Below are 14,632 nucleotides of genomic sequence, written 5' to 3' on the forward strand. Positions count from 1 at the left end.
GTCCCGAGGCAGGGCCACAACCACAGCCTGTCCTTCTGTCCCAGGAGGAGGAGGACAGACAGACACAAATCTTGACCAGGAGGGAGAGGAGAAGGGAGAAGCAGAGCCCTGTCCCCAGGCTTTGGAAAGGCGAGCCGTGGTGAATAATTCACGTGAAGCTGATTAGCACAACTTATCAAAGCCCCAGATAAAGGCACGACACCCGATGCAGGCCTGCTGTGAATAATGGAGGGGGCCGGTGCCGAGCCGCAGCTTCGTGGCTATTGCCTTGCCTTTGTCTGCTGCCCTGTGGCCAGCACCATGCATCTAATTAGCTGGTAAGATAATCCTTCCCTGGCCCTGGTCCCCTGACAGCAGCTGATTGCTTCTGGCTCCACTGAGGGGCTGTGGGCTTGTGCCTGGTGGCCGTCCTTGGGAGCTGTTCCCCAGGGCAATGCATGGCTGGGTGCCCAAAGAAGGGGGCAGTGCATTGAGACAGTTCATGAGGACACCTTAAATGAGGAATACCATCCTCCAGCCATGGTTGGTGGCAGTTTCTTCAGTAAAAATGTGTAAAGAACCTCCTGATTTCCATGGTGGCCAAAGGACATTTCCCCTGGGATGCTTATTCTCCATCTCCAAACCACTCTCTTCTCTTCCTTGGTCAACACTGCCCAATGTCACCTTGTTGGGGACCAAGCGGAAGCAGGGTGCCCCATGCCAAGGTATAAAATTGTGTCAGTGCACGTCCACAGCCAGCACTACAGAACCACAGCTTCCCTGCCCCTACCTCAGCACCACGGCTGGGCTGGGAACTCTCCCTTCCAGCCCAGACCCAACCAAACCACCCTGGGGACACCTTGCCCTGGTCTGGGTGGATGAGGGACAGTGCTGCATCCTGATGGAGGTTAATTTACTAGAGAAGGTGCAGATTTAAAATCCTGCAGCTGAGAGCCCAAGAGAAGGACAAATAGGAACATTTTTATGCACCCATCCTGAAAGCATGAGATTCTTCATTTGATGCCACACATCGCATCATGGAAAGCAGGTGATGAAACCAAACAGCTGTTGCATTGTGAGATGATTTGTAGGAACTCAGTGAGGAACTCCTACAGGAATACAATTCATTTTTGCCCTTTCCCTTCTGGTCCCCTGGGGAAACCTAAAAAATATCTCCAGGGTGAGTGAAAATTCATGGCATATGATGCCACAGTGCCCTGGGAGGGGGCATGTGCAGGAGGAAAGTGTGTGATGTGGGGTCCCAGGTGTGGACCCGAGTGTGTCTGGGCAGGAGAAGACACTGTAAGCCACCTACCAGTGACCTGGTGCGGGGGACCACATGTGTAGGGGAGGCAGAGAGAAGCAAGGAGCAAGCGGAGGCAGCAGCCAGGGCAGCATGCTGTGATGGGGAGACACCAGACGACACCAAGTGGTCCAGCAGCCACAGAGCAGCATCCCCAAGACAGGAGGTCCTGCCCTGACCTGGGGGACCACTTGGACCAGCTTCTTCTGCGCCTCACATTCTCCCTGTGCCTAGAGCCAGGACATCCCATAAGGATGGAGAAAGCTGCACGAAACCTCATGCCTTTTGCTCCGAGGAGGTTTGTTTTCCTCCCCGCTGGCTGCATGTCACCATTTTCCTCTCTGGGGTGAGAAGAAGCAGTAACCAGATCTGGACAAGGGTGATGCCGGGGTGGGCACACAGATAACACCCCCGGCAGAAAGCCGATCCGCGGAGAGCAGGCGGCAGCTGGCTCCCCTTACCTGGCCAAGAGACAGAAGGACTAATACCAAGGGCTTTTAATACAGCTCTCTGGGATAAAAATAGAGCTTCATTTTGTCCTTTGTGCTCCGGCTTCTTTGGTAATTCGGGTCTCTGCAGGATTCCTGCCTTTAGTGAGAAGCTGCCCCCAGCGGGACTTGGGGACACCGAGGTGCTCACCGCTTCTGCTCACCCGCAGACGATGATGTGCTGCAGAGTCACCGCAGGAGCCTGCAGTGCTGGGACCTTTCTGCTGCCAGCCGCGCTGAAATATCACGGGCAGACCCTGCAGCATCATCGGTGTGGCAGCAGGACCAGTGCTCCCCAGTTCCCCCTCAGTGTGCCAGGTCCCAGGGACACCACGAGGTCGCACCCGGGGGTCTGCGTCCCACCCAGTGGAGCCCTGGGTGCACACATAAAAATGTGCTTTTTGTGCAGAGGACTGCTCAAAGGCAGAAAACAACTGCACCTCTGCAAATGAAACTCCGTGCTTTTAACCCAGACAAAATGTTTGCAAAATATTTCATCTAATAGATCGAAATGGATCTAATAGACCAGAAAAGGGGCCAAACGCTCTGGAGCTGCTTTATTTATTTTATTTTATTATTTTATTTTATTTTATTTTATTTTATTTTATTTTACTTTATTTTACTTTTATTTACTTTATTTTACTTTATTTTACTTTATTTTATTTTACTTTATTTTACTTTATTTTACTTTATTTTAATTTATTTTACTTTATTTTACTTTATTTTACTTTATTTTATTTTTAAACAGTAAATTAAATTAGGCGTCTTCAGTTCAGAAGGGGAGATAACTTGCTTTAACTTTTGCTTAGCCCTGAAGTGGTCAGAGAGCTGGGCTTGATCTTTGAAGGTCCCTTCCAAGTGAACTATTCCACACTGCACTATGCTATGCTATGCTATGCTGTGCTATAACAGAGATCCGTCAGGCTAAACCAGGGAGGCAGCAGTTATTCATCCCCTGTTCCAGCAGAAAAATGTGAAGTTTTAAAAGAAGACATCAAGAGGCAGGCTCAGGATGAAGTGAGTCTTCAGACAAAGCCAGCTGGGCTGTGGAGGACCCCATGACATCTTGCGGATGCCAGAAGTTTACAGGCTCAAAACTGAATTTGGCATCTTCATGGAATAAAAATCTACACGAGTTTATTGAACACCAAGATATCGCCTCTGGGCCAGGAGCCCTAACGTGGGCATTTTTGATGGCCCAGAAGACATGTACACTGACCAACAGGGTTTGATGAGCTTCCTGATGTGTCTGGGTTATCAGTATAAACTGATTTTTCCTCAGACTCCCTACCCTTTCCGATCCATGGACTGTAATTTTATTTTATTTATTTTTTCCTGAAATCAGCACTTCCTCTGCATTTTCCATTGCACTTCTTGGGCTGTGGGGTTATTCGCCTCCGAGGCAGGTCCATGTCCAACCTCTTTTCCAGGAGCTACCAAATGAGTTTGGTGGGATCAGTGAGCAGGGTCTCCTCGAACGTTCCCCTGCACTTGGACGCTGCAGAGCTTGCAGTGGCAACCACTGGCCATGACTTTAGGTACAAAACAGGGTTCATGCAATGGTGTTAGATGCAAAACATTCCCTCCTGTGGCTTACATGATGTGTGCCCAGAGCTTGAAGCAGCCTGAAGAGCTTTTTTCACTGCACAGCCAAACCGCTACTCCTTTTGTAATCATCCTGCTGCAGCCAAAGCTTCCCAAATCGCTTACCTCCTCATCACCCTGCTGCACCCTGCCTGCGTGGATGGTAAATTGGCTTACCCTGTGAGTGTGTGCAATCATTCCTGTTTTGTTAATGGCTGGATAACCCAGAGAAATGTAGGACACCCCAGCTGCTCCACCTCAGCAGCCTCCAGATATGAAAAGTTGCTTCAGTGAATTAACTTTATTTTTTCCCAAGCAAACTCTTGCAAAAATTCTCATTAAATATGAATGGATTTTCATTCACCCTGGAAGACAAGTGGAATAACATAATGAGCGCCAGTCAGCCCTGTCTTGTAGAAACAGATCCTGTCAGGAAAGTCATTGGGGATGCGATTACAGACCTGGTTGCCAAAGGTGCTGACGTGGATGCGCTCAGACTTGGCACGGTGTCTGACTCGGTGGCACACAATATTTTGACTAAGAAATGAAAACCCAGCAAATCTTGTCACGGCGGGTGCTGGGGGTGTCGTGCACGTGCTAAGATCCCAGCAGAGATTCGGGACAGGGATGTGTCACCAGGGAGGATGGCAGCCTGGAGAGCCCTGCGGGGATCAGGGCTCCTCGTGCGGCCGTGTGCACCTCCCCACACTGGTGAACTGGTGAACTGGTGAAGGAGAAGGATGGATGGATGGATGGATGGATGAAGGGATGGATGGATGGATGGATGGATGGATGGATGGATGAAGGGATGGATGAAGGGATGGAAGGATGCATGAGTACAGGGAGGGATGAGAGTCTACCTGCATTCCAGAGGCTCTCCCAGGTTCCAGGAGCAGAATTTGCCCAGGGAGCAAATGGCATCCAAGGGCTGAGCTAGCAGGGAAGGAGGGACAAGCCTTCATGGCCTGGAGGATGCTGTTGGCAGAACTGGACCAAGCCGCACAGACTTCAGCTTTTTTTTTTGCCTAATAACATCTCAGGCTTCAGTGCTGCCTTTGCTTTGGGGGAGTGGGCACTTCAGTGCTGGCAACGCCTGGCAGGGTTCTGCATCCCCCCGGGCACTGTCTGTCCTGAAATGCTCTGGGCATGGCATGCAGAGGGATTCGTGGAAAGGTGGCACGTGCCACGAGAGCAAAGAGCAAAGAGCAGCACGTGGTGGGATGTGCAGCAGTCCCAGACCGCCCCATTCCAGGGCTGCAAGCCCAGAACCGGGCTGGGTTGGTAACGGAAGATGCTCGAACAATCTGATAAAATCACGAGTGACCCAGAAAAACTCCCTCTCTCTTTCCATCAGCAGAAATGCCAGGGAAGGGAGCAGGGCACTCGATGAATTATGAAAGGCTCGGAAGTGAAAGGCGGCGCAGACAAGTGCTGAATATTTGATCCCCTCTGGCTCGGCTCTTGCTGGAGACGTGGGCTGGGAGGGGGCCAAGGAAGGAGACCACCACCCCAGGCCTGACGTGGGTGCATCTTTCTGGTCCTTCCCAGACATGAGCTGGGCTGAGGGCTGCGAGCAGAGTCACAGCACACAAGGGGTTGCAAAGACATGCAAAGAAAGTGGTGCAAGGGCCAACGTATGGCTGCCTGCTTGGAGGCAGGAGCACCTGCTCGGTGCCTGCTGCCACGATACGGATATTGCGGCCGGGGAAAAACTGTCAGGGGGCCAGAGCTGGCACTGAGACTCCTGCTTTTCTCCAGCCTCAATTAGGAGCACTCACGGGCAGCTTTCGTGTGCTTTTTGGCTGCAGCTCAGTGGGGGGGGAGCTGAGAAGTGCTGGAGGTGGGCATGATGCTGCTCCCCCTCCGGGCTTCTCTCAGTCCCAGACAGGAGCAGCACAACAGCAGGGGACAGAAGAAGGGGGGGTGGCAGGTTCAGGTGGGTCTGGGGGCTCAGGAGCCCTCTGCTCTGGGTCCTGCTGCCCGGGATGTTCCCACTGCCTGCTTTGGGGCAGAGATGTCTCCCCTGTGACTGAGGTCTCCCCATCCACAACCACGCTCTGAATGACTTCTGACTGCATGTCACCAATCCTTGTGATGCTGGGAGGGGGGCTGGATGGGTGCAGAGCCCGCGTCCTCACCCCCCTGCATGAGGAACCCAACACTTGGACGTGTCAGATGAGGTCTGCGGGGCCGCTTCGCTCGTCTCAACTGTTCCCCCTGGAGCACAGCGGGACGCAGAGGGCTGCTTGTGAAACGCCTCCTGGAGATGTTTGCTCCTTGTTGGCCTCCCAGGCTCTTTTCCCACTCTTCTTGCAATGCACTTTGACAGCGATGGATCCAAACACGCTCTCAGGGAGAGCTGCAGCACAAGCGTGTGGCTGCTGCCATGCCCTAAAGCCCTGAGCCCTCCTGGCCCCAGCAGCGCCGGGGACACCCCCAGGCTGTGCCCTGTCCCAAAGTGATGTTGGTGTTAAGACATGAGATGGGCAGAGCTGGGGCCTCTCGCAGCTGCCTGCTGTAGGGGTTTGCTCCCCACAAAGCACCAGGGAAGCGCACGTGCTTTGCCACTGCTATTTGTCTGAACCACGCTTTTTAAGAGCAGCCTGCCCTGTCCCACCAGCAAGGAAGGTCGTAGAGGAAGCAGAATAAGCATCCATGGAAGGATGGATCAGGGAGGTCAGCATCCATGGAAGGTTTTGAGGTTTGGCAGGACAAAGCCAATGGCCAGCCTCATCCGGAGCTGGTGGTGCTCACCGCAGGAGGTCCCTTCTGCACAGCCAGACGTAGTGACCCTTGAACAAAAAGCTCCATCCTGGTGTGAGATTCCTTTGGAAAAATTAAGGAAAAAAAAAACCACAACTGCTTTGTTGCTGGAGAAGCAGCAGCTGTGAGCCCTGGGCTGCAGGGGATTTCAGACGGGAAGCAGATGTCCAGGTGGTGAGAGCTGGGCACAGGCACGTTCCCACCCCTCTGCAATTAAAACAAGGCAAGGCAGCTTGAAACCACTTCAGAGCGCTCACTGCGGTGTATGTAGGAAGCAGAAATGTCCAGGAATGAGGAGCTGCAGTCACACTTTGTTTCTCCTGCCTCCATCAGCCCGAGGATGCTGGAGAGGACGGTGGAGGCAGCCGGAGCCCAGGGCAGGTTCCCTGGGGATCAGGCTGCCTCCAAGTAGCTCCAGCTCATTTACCTCCACGCTAGTGAGGACTTCCCGGGACTTCCCCATCCCTCTGGGGGTGTTTCCACTTACAGACACCTCTGCCATGTGCACCAGCCCTGCACCTTAGGGCTGTGCAGCATTGCCAAGGGGCTGCATTTTGTGCCAGCAGGTTAAATACCGACAGCTACAAACATGCAGGAACACGAACTGCACAGTGAGCTGCCAGCCGAGCCTAGAAACCTTCACAAACAAACCTCCCTAGTAAGCAACCGTACTAAAATAACCTGATTTAGAGCTCAGGCCACAAGAGAAGCCCTCCAAACTGACTTTGAGCAGCCACCTGCTGACATTGGTCCAGCCAGCCCAGGGGACAGCCCTCCAGAGCCCCCCAGCACAGCCTGTGGCGAGGTTTGAGAGATGAAGACATCTCTAGCAGAAGCCTTTCCAAAGCAACAGAGAGCAGCTTCTCTTGCAAACAGCAAACCTCATTATTTAGCAAACCCTGAAATCCAGGCTGACACGGCATTTTTCCCCTGATAAGTGCATCCCTGAGAAGATGCGGGTCTCGGTGGGAAGCGGTGCTGCATTATTCATGTGTGCAGCAATGGGAAACGCTTGGAGAAAAGGAGTTTGTGATCAATCTGGCGTCTTGGGGGTGCACCAGGGAGCTGGGGTGGGGAGGTGCAGGTCCTGCAGGGTGCTCACGAGTGGGTGGGAGCACGGCACACAGGACAGCCCTGCCCTGTGCTGCCCTCTGCTCCTGGAGCATCACGCACCGCCATGGCACCCTGCAGCGGGGTCCCCCTGCTGCTGCTGCAAGCCAGAGCTGGGTAAGTGGTTGAGCCACAGAAAGGTCATTTTTCTGTTCTCCTCAGGTGGTTTATTAACGTCCCCCCCAGCAGGTCACTTGGTGAGTGGTGTGAAATTGAGTAACTGCATGGCACAGCTTGTTTTCTGGTCAGACAAACACCCCTGGGGCTCTGGGCAGCTCCATCCCAGGTCAGCCTGGACACAGCATCGGTGCTTGGGCTGCACAGGGGCAGAAGCACCCTCCGTGGCCCACACACAGCACGGGCAGTTCCTCTCTGATATCATGTCTTGATAAATCAGCATCACAGGGATGCCTCGAGGTTCACAAGAAAGCAGTTTTATCAGCAGCTGCTTCCTTGCTGGAGCAGAGTACTGCATAAATGTTCCTGGTGCACCATCTCTGTCACCTGGGATCGTGGCGCTGGAGGTGTCATGCGAGGCCAGTGGTGTAAGGCAGCTCCACTTTCACCTTTTCAGGGCTTTTTCCGTGTCGGGAGCCACTTGTTTACTCACAGCTGGCTCTTTCCTCGGGCCGACTCAGCCCAGTCTGCACAGGTCCCTCTGGTGCCGCACCAGCACACGGAGAACATAAAGCCACAGCTCCTTGACAAGCCATGAGCTGGCGAATAAGTAATGGCTTTTATTAGCGAGCGCCAGGCTTCTCTGCTCCCCGTGGCATCCTCTTGGGCTTTTAATTTAGTGAGCAGGGCTGCTTTTAGTGCACGGTGCTGCACTCCTGGCTGCGAGAGCAGCGGGGTGCAAAGAGCCTGTGGGCAGGAGCCACAAAGAGCGACGAGGTGTCTGCAGTCGGGGGGCTCAGGCGCTGGTGTGATGCTCGGGGAGAAGGATCCACGGTGGTCGGAAGGTGTTGTACTTACACCCTACGTCAGCCTTGGTGTTTGTTGTATGCCCTACATCAGCCTCGGCGTTTCTCGCAGCCCGTGGTGGGAGCCAGCAGGTCCGGTGGGACAGATGTGAGCCCTTGAGCACAGGAACAGCTTGGGAAGTGTATTATTGTATTGTATTGTATTATTGTACAGTGTATTATTGCTCCACGCCTGCTGCAAGTGTCTACCTTCAGCCACAAGCCCCTGCGGCTCTGGGATCTGTGCTGCTGGCTCGGGGCAGGCTGTCAGCTGCTGCAGGAGGTGTGACAGCCACGCAGGGACTGGGCTTTGGCATGAAGCTTCCCTGTACCCTACAGATCACAGCAGTAATGGCAATATCATAGGATAAAGGGTGATATCAAAGGATCTCAGGATGGTTCATACTGGAAGGCTTTCCAGGAGTTCTCTAGCCCAGCCTCACGCTCAAATAAAAATAAAATAATAATAATAATAATAATTAAAAAAAAAGCAGGCTCAGCATCACCTACAGCAATTAAAATTTTCCCATTTTTCCCTTTCCCATTAAAAATGAATTCTGGCAGGTGCTCGCTGCAGCTCGCCTGACTTTGCTCTGCTCCGCAGGCTCATCGGCACGTTCCGCATGGTCCTGCAGAAGGTGGTGGAGGAAGGGCACGTGGAGGTGACGGATACGCTCATAGATGACAACAACTCAGCCATTCAGGTAGGTCACAGCTCCCTTCCCGAGGTTATCTACCCGCCTGTCTGCATTTGCTTTTGTGCAATTGCTCGTGCACAGCTCAGAAATAGCCTGAAAGTGTCCTGCTGCTGGTTGCACTGGTTGTCTGCAGTGCTCTGCATTCACAGCATTTCGCCGTGACCTCAACACTGCTTTTGTCTGACCCTGATAGTGCACGAGAAACGTGAAGTCCCACTCTTTGTGCCTCTCTGGGGAAATTTGGGATAAGAAACACCGCCCAGTCTGGGTGTGCACCCCTCATCCAGAGCCCCCGAGGTCTGGCTGATGCACCTCATGGGAGCTGTTTACCATGGAGACTGAGTTTTATAACACACTTGGAAATACAGCTACTTTTGATCTTCCCGTGTATAAAAACACTGGTGTTTTGATTTAAAAAAAAAAAAGTAAAATTTCTGCCTCCCTCCCCGCTAGACACAACACTTCCCTGTCCCTTTATAAGCGGGTTCCTAGGCTCAGCACAAGGGAGCTTCATCAGCAGAGACACGAGGTGACTTCTGGGGAGAGAGGGAATGAAACTGATAAAATAAATGGGAAGAAGTCCTGAGGAGGGGCAGGGGAGCAGAGGCAGCACAGCCCCAGGACACTTTCTGGGGCTTGCTTTGGGCAGAAATGCCACGTCCCTTTATTCCCCCTTCATTTCAGGGATGGTTTAGCCCCAGGTCTCCCCTGCTCAAGCCAGAGCCGGGAGGTGAGGGTGCAAGCTCGCTTTTTGGGCTTTCATCAGGATTTTGGTTCCTTCTCCCATGCAGTCCCCATGGCAACTCCAGGAGAGTCAAAACTCACAAATTTGTCTCCAAACCACTGCTGGACTCCACTCTACGAGGAGGAGGAGTTCCCTCAACCCATGGTCCCAGGGGCGTGTGTCCTCTGCATGGGCTTGGCTCCAGCACCGCAGCAGGAGGGCAGGGACGTGGGGGGCAGGTGCCCAGGGACCCTGTGCTGCTGGACCCCCCTGTGCTGTGGGACCCCAAATTTTGGGACCCCTGCACTTTGGGACCCCTGTGCTGCAGGGCTCCAGGTGGGTCCAGTTCAGTGTCACCATCTGGAATCAAACGCAGGGAAGGGCTGAAAAAGGTTTCTCTTTTTCTTTGCTGCCCGGCCCTAATAGTGTTACTGACCAAAAGACCCAAGAGCTGCAAAGCCAGGAGGGGTTTCGTGGTCGTGTAATATGGCCATCAACAAGGGGCTCTGGGACACCTCAAAAATTATTGGTAGCTGGCAGGGGAGCAAATAAAATAAAAGCAAAGATAAAAATAAAAAAAATAAAAATAAATAAAAATAAAAATAAATAAAATAAAAAATAAAAAAACAATACGAATACAAATACAAATATTTTAAAATGTCCAGTGACAGAGGAACCAGCAGTCCTTCAGTGAACTATTCCACTGCGTAATTTTCTTTACCATTAAAAGTCAGAGTTTCATTTGCAGTGTGAATTTGGTTGCAGTTTATAACTACTATTTTCCCTTCAAACAAGTGACAATTTTATTCAGCCCCAAGACAAAATCATCCATTTTATTGCACCCATCATTTCTAGTTTCTTTTTAAGGATTTTTTTAACTTTTAAAGGTAGTTTTAAAATAAGATTTCAAGAGAAAATGTCTCATAACAGCACTAAAGTGGCTTAAAAATATGAAAAAGTAATGGTTCAGCGTGGATCTCTCCCTCTCCTCTGTATTTGCTTTTTTGAACCATTTGAAACAGCTTGGTGGGGGCAGCACAGTGGGGCAAATCATTCTGATTGACTCAAATTTGCATTTTGCTGTGGAAAGAACAAAATCAGTCAAAACCTTCTGCAAAGCTGTGTCCAGCTGGGCTCGCTGAATGCCCTGAATTCCCCCCAGCCACATCCTGCATCTCCTGGCTCTAATCCCTCCCTCGGACAGGCAGCACCAGGATGTCCCCCATTCTCCTAAAAATACAGGTGGTTCTCTTAAAAATACAGGAAAAGGAAGGTTTTCCATCGCATTTTTTCCTGCTCAGGGTTTGCGTCTCCAGCGGTTGCTGGCAGCTGACTCCCGATGGTTGCTAACTGTGGGAAATTGCGTGTGCCAAAAAACAAACAAACAAACAAACAAAAATCCTAAAATTACAGAATCATAGAATATCCCGAGTTGGAAGGGACCCATAAGGATCATACTGGGATGCAGCAGGTCGGCCACCTGATGCAGGGCAGCGCTGCTCCTCCTGGGGTCCCTCTGCTGGGGACATGTCCTCCCTCTTCAGGGGTCCTGCCACCACCTCTCCCATCCCCGTGCATGGTGCCGAATTCTTCTTTCTGCTAGGAACATCCTGTCCTCGTGTCTAACACCAGTTTTCTGAGTGCTACCCAGTAACTTCTCAGCAGAAGGTGGAGGTGAAGAAAGGTTTGGGGTTCAGGTTTGGTTTAATCTCTGTGGCAGCTGGTTCCATATCCGCCTTTCCCAAATTCTCTGGTTTTAGTAGAGTTACTTTACTGGCTAGTCTGACTAAAGCAGAGTTTTTAGGACTTTGGCCATCAGGACAAGGGTGGCGTTGGTGGCTCTTTGCAGCATGATGAGCTCTAACATCCTCGGCCGGGCCTTAAACCCTGAAGGCCCAGTCCTCAAACGCCTCATGCTCTGGAAGAGAAGAGGCCTGGGGACGTAAGGCAGCCAAGGCACCAGCTCCTCCTGCCTTTTGGATTTTGTGGGACCTGCCTTCCTCGGGGCTGAGCCCGTCTCTTTGTGTGTTGCAGACCAGCATCTCCATAGAGATCCGGTACCAGGCCCAGGACGGGACGGTGGGCACGTGGAGCGACAAGGAGTTCCTGGAGACCCCCGGCCTCCGCCCGGAGGGGGACGGCAGGTGCCCTCTGGAGACTGACAGCCTCCTCCCCGGCCTTCGGCAGAGCTCCGATGTGTCCCCGGGGAAATCCAGCCAGCAGCCTGCCGACAGGAGCTTCAGGAGGTAATGGGGGCAGCATGGCGGTGGCCGGGCTGTCACCAAAAGGCTGCGGTGTCCCCAGCACCCAGCTGAGGGGCTTCCCACCCCATAGCACTCCTCCTCCTCCTCCCCAGCCTCTGTGAGACCTGCACCACAGCTGGAGGTGAGGATGGGCCGTATGGGGCCTTGTGCTGGTGCCAACAGGGCCTGGTGCTCCTCCAGGGCCCTCCAGAATGGAGCCAAGGCCTCCCACAAGCATTGGGATTTGGAAGGCATGGCAGATGTTGGGTTATAAATGTGATTAAATACAGATCTGAGGAGGGTGAAGGGTCTGGCTGCTGGCAAACCTCCTCGTATCGGGTGGGATTGGGGCTGGTTGATGAAATGTGGGGTCCTGCACCTCGACCCCAGAGCAGGAGGTGGAGGTGTGCTGGGGGCAGGAGGCAGGCCGTGATCCCACACCGATGAGGATGCTTCTGGGGTGGTGACAGTGCCTTTGACCTGTGTCCATGTGCCAGGAGCATTACGAGTGTGCACGTCCCGTGGTGAGGCTGGAGGAGAAACCAGAGATGCTGTGGAACAGAGGCGATAAGCCCTGTTTTCTGCTTTGTCCCCCTGAACGTCACCAGGTTTAAATGACATCTCCATCCCCATGCCAGGGAAGGTGAGCCCTGTTTGGGTTAGCTGAGAACCCCTGGATGGCAGGGGGACACCTCCAGGCCTCTAAGGGATGCTGTTACCAGCTTTCTGTTAGTTTACAGCACCTTGCCATCACCTTTGTGTCTTCCTAAGATCATGGGATGTGATGCCAGATGAAAACAAGCCCAGGAATGGTCTCCTTCCATTGCTTGACACAGAGCTGCTGCAACCAGTTGCAAAGGATGTGTGGGGAGGGCTCGGGGCTGGGGACGCTGCAGGTGGCTGTCCTTTGGGGTGAGGTGAGAGCTGAGGCTGCTGCTTACGGGTGCTCGGGACCCCAAGGAACAGCCCCTTTACCACTTTGTATGCCACCCACAAGGCCAAGGCACAGCTGGCCCACAGAGATGCAGGGCTGGATTTCGCCCATTCTGAGCCCCGTGCTCAATCCCTCATCCAGCTTTTAGGCAACAGGAGGGCTTTGCAAGTGTAAAACCACTCAGGTATAACAGCATCAGGTTCACGAGCTGCCAAGCCACGTTTTCAGGCAAATTTATGTCATTTATGTAGTTGTGCTGTCCATGACAGTCACTCTGTCTGCCTGGCTCCACTCCAGTAGCTATTGAACCCAGCTGGAAAAGTGGAGACCTCAAAGCCCTGAACTTGCTTAAAATCTCGTGGAAATTGGTAAACAGTAGGGGAGGGGGAGCTGTGCACGGAGGGTGCAGAGCTGGGTGCTCCGGTCACTCTACACCCCCCAGGACCAGGCAGTCCCTGGATGAAGGTCACAGCCCAACTGCTTGCAAGGTGAATAACCCTAGGAATTGACCACTTTTTAAAAAAATATTTGCATCTCTGGTGCTGCTGCAGCCATGCATCCCCCACCCTGCGTTTCTGCAGTCGTGTGCTCTGGCAGTGTTTGCTTTCTGCCTGCGTTTAGCACTTTATTACGGCCATATAAGGGCAAAATTTCGTTTTCCCCACGGTGAGATTGAGGAAAGATATTCCCAGTCGCTCGCATCACTCCTAGGCACTTAATTAACTGTGTGAACTGGGCCGAAACCTGTGAATTTTCAGGCAAATGGAAAGCGCAGACTCGTTTCCCGGCTCGGCGGACTGTGATGCTGCTGGGAGGGAAGGTGTTGAGGGCTTTGGGGGGGTCTTGGGATGGTGTGCAGGCACAGCCCTGCTTGCACAGCCCCCTCACAGGGTCCCATCCTGCCCGTACTGCTCTCAAACAAGACACAAGGAGACTCTGATGTGTCTCTGCTGTGCCTGGGGGCTCTGCACAAGGTCTCGGGGGCTGCGGATGAGGCCGAGCTGGCCGGCTTAGCCCACCGGGGGCACTTTTCAGGGCAGGTGCCTGGTTTGCTGAGCACCCCTGGTGCTGGAGGCTGCTGAGCTGCCCCCGTGCTGGTGCAGAAGGACATTTTGGGGCCGGTTTGCACCCAGTGGGTGACCCATCCTTCCTATCAGGGAGCTGAAATGAATGCGGCAATTTAGGAACAGGCAGCAGGGACGTGTGCAGCTTGAACACCACCATAGCAAATCTTACTCGGCACTGATCCTCTTGCTGCGTTTCCCCCACAGCTCAGCAGGAGGGAGAGCGGCTCTCAGGGGTCACAGTCTGGCAAAAGCCTCCGAAACTTGGCAGCATTTTTTCCTTGATATCCACAATACTTTTCAAAAAAATCTCATCCGCAGGGCTGACCCAGAGCCAGGCTGCTGCAGCTCCTTCCCTGGGCATCCCAGGAGCAGGCAGTGGCACTGCAGTCGCCCCAAAAATGCAGGGCATGCTCTAATCACTGTCCCAAGCAAGACACCATGCGGATAAGTGCACTAAAGCTTGAGGGTGGCCCAGGGCTTCGCCTGCTGCCTTTGTCCCAAGGAGAAGATGGGACGGAGAAGATTTGTCCCGCAGCAGCAGCACAGGGGGCTTCGGTCCCCCGTGGCCATCAATGTCAGCCCCAATACGAACACCAAGGAGGAAAGGGGCTCACGTTTCCCATCTTACCACCCCCGCAGGATGGAAGAGGACGAGATGTACTACCACAGCGAAGACGAGCTCCTGGGCGAGGGGGACACCCTTAGCCAGGGCTCCCTCAGCACGAGGTAGGGAGCCTGCCAGCACCCACCCGTGCTGGTGGCCGTGGGGTGTGCAGT

At 53.2% G+C, this 14,632-nt stretch overlaps 1 protein-coding gene across 1 annotated transcript in view; it reads left to right on the forward strand.

Annotated features, from left to right (window-relative positions):
* OTOF (otoferlin) overlaps window positions 1–14,632 on the forward strand; it is a 75,480-nt gene that overhangs the window by 14,297 nt on the left and 46,551 nt on the right. Inside the window, 2 exon segments of the mRNA XM_040552279.1 lie at window positions 8,794–8,893; window positions 11,646–11,857. Of these exon segments, the coding sequence (XP_040408213.1) occupies window positions 8,794–8,893; window positions 11,646–11,857 (312 nt within the window).

Source organism: Cygnus olor, chromosome 3 (genome assembly GCF_009769625.2).
Source record: "Cygnus olor isolate bCygOlo1 chromosome 3, bCygOlo1.pri.v2, whole genome shotgun sequence".
Lineage (NCBI taxonomy): Eukaryota > Metazoa > Chordata > Aves > Anseriformes > Anatidae > Cygnus > Cygnus olor.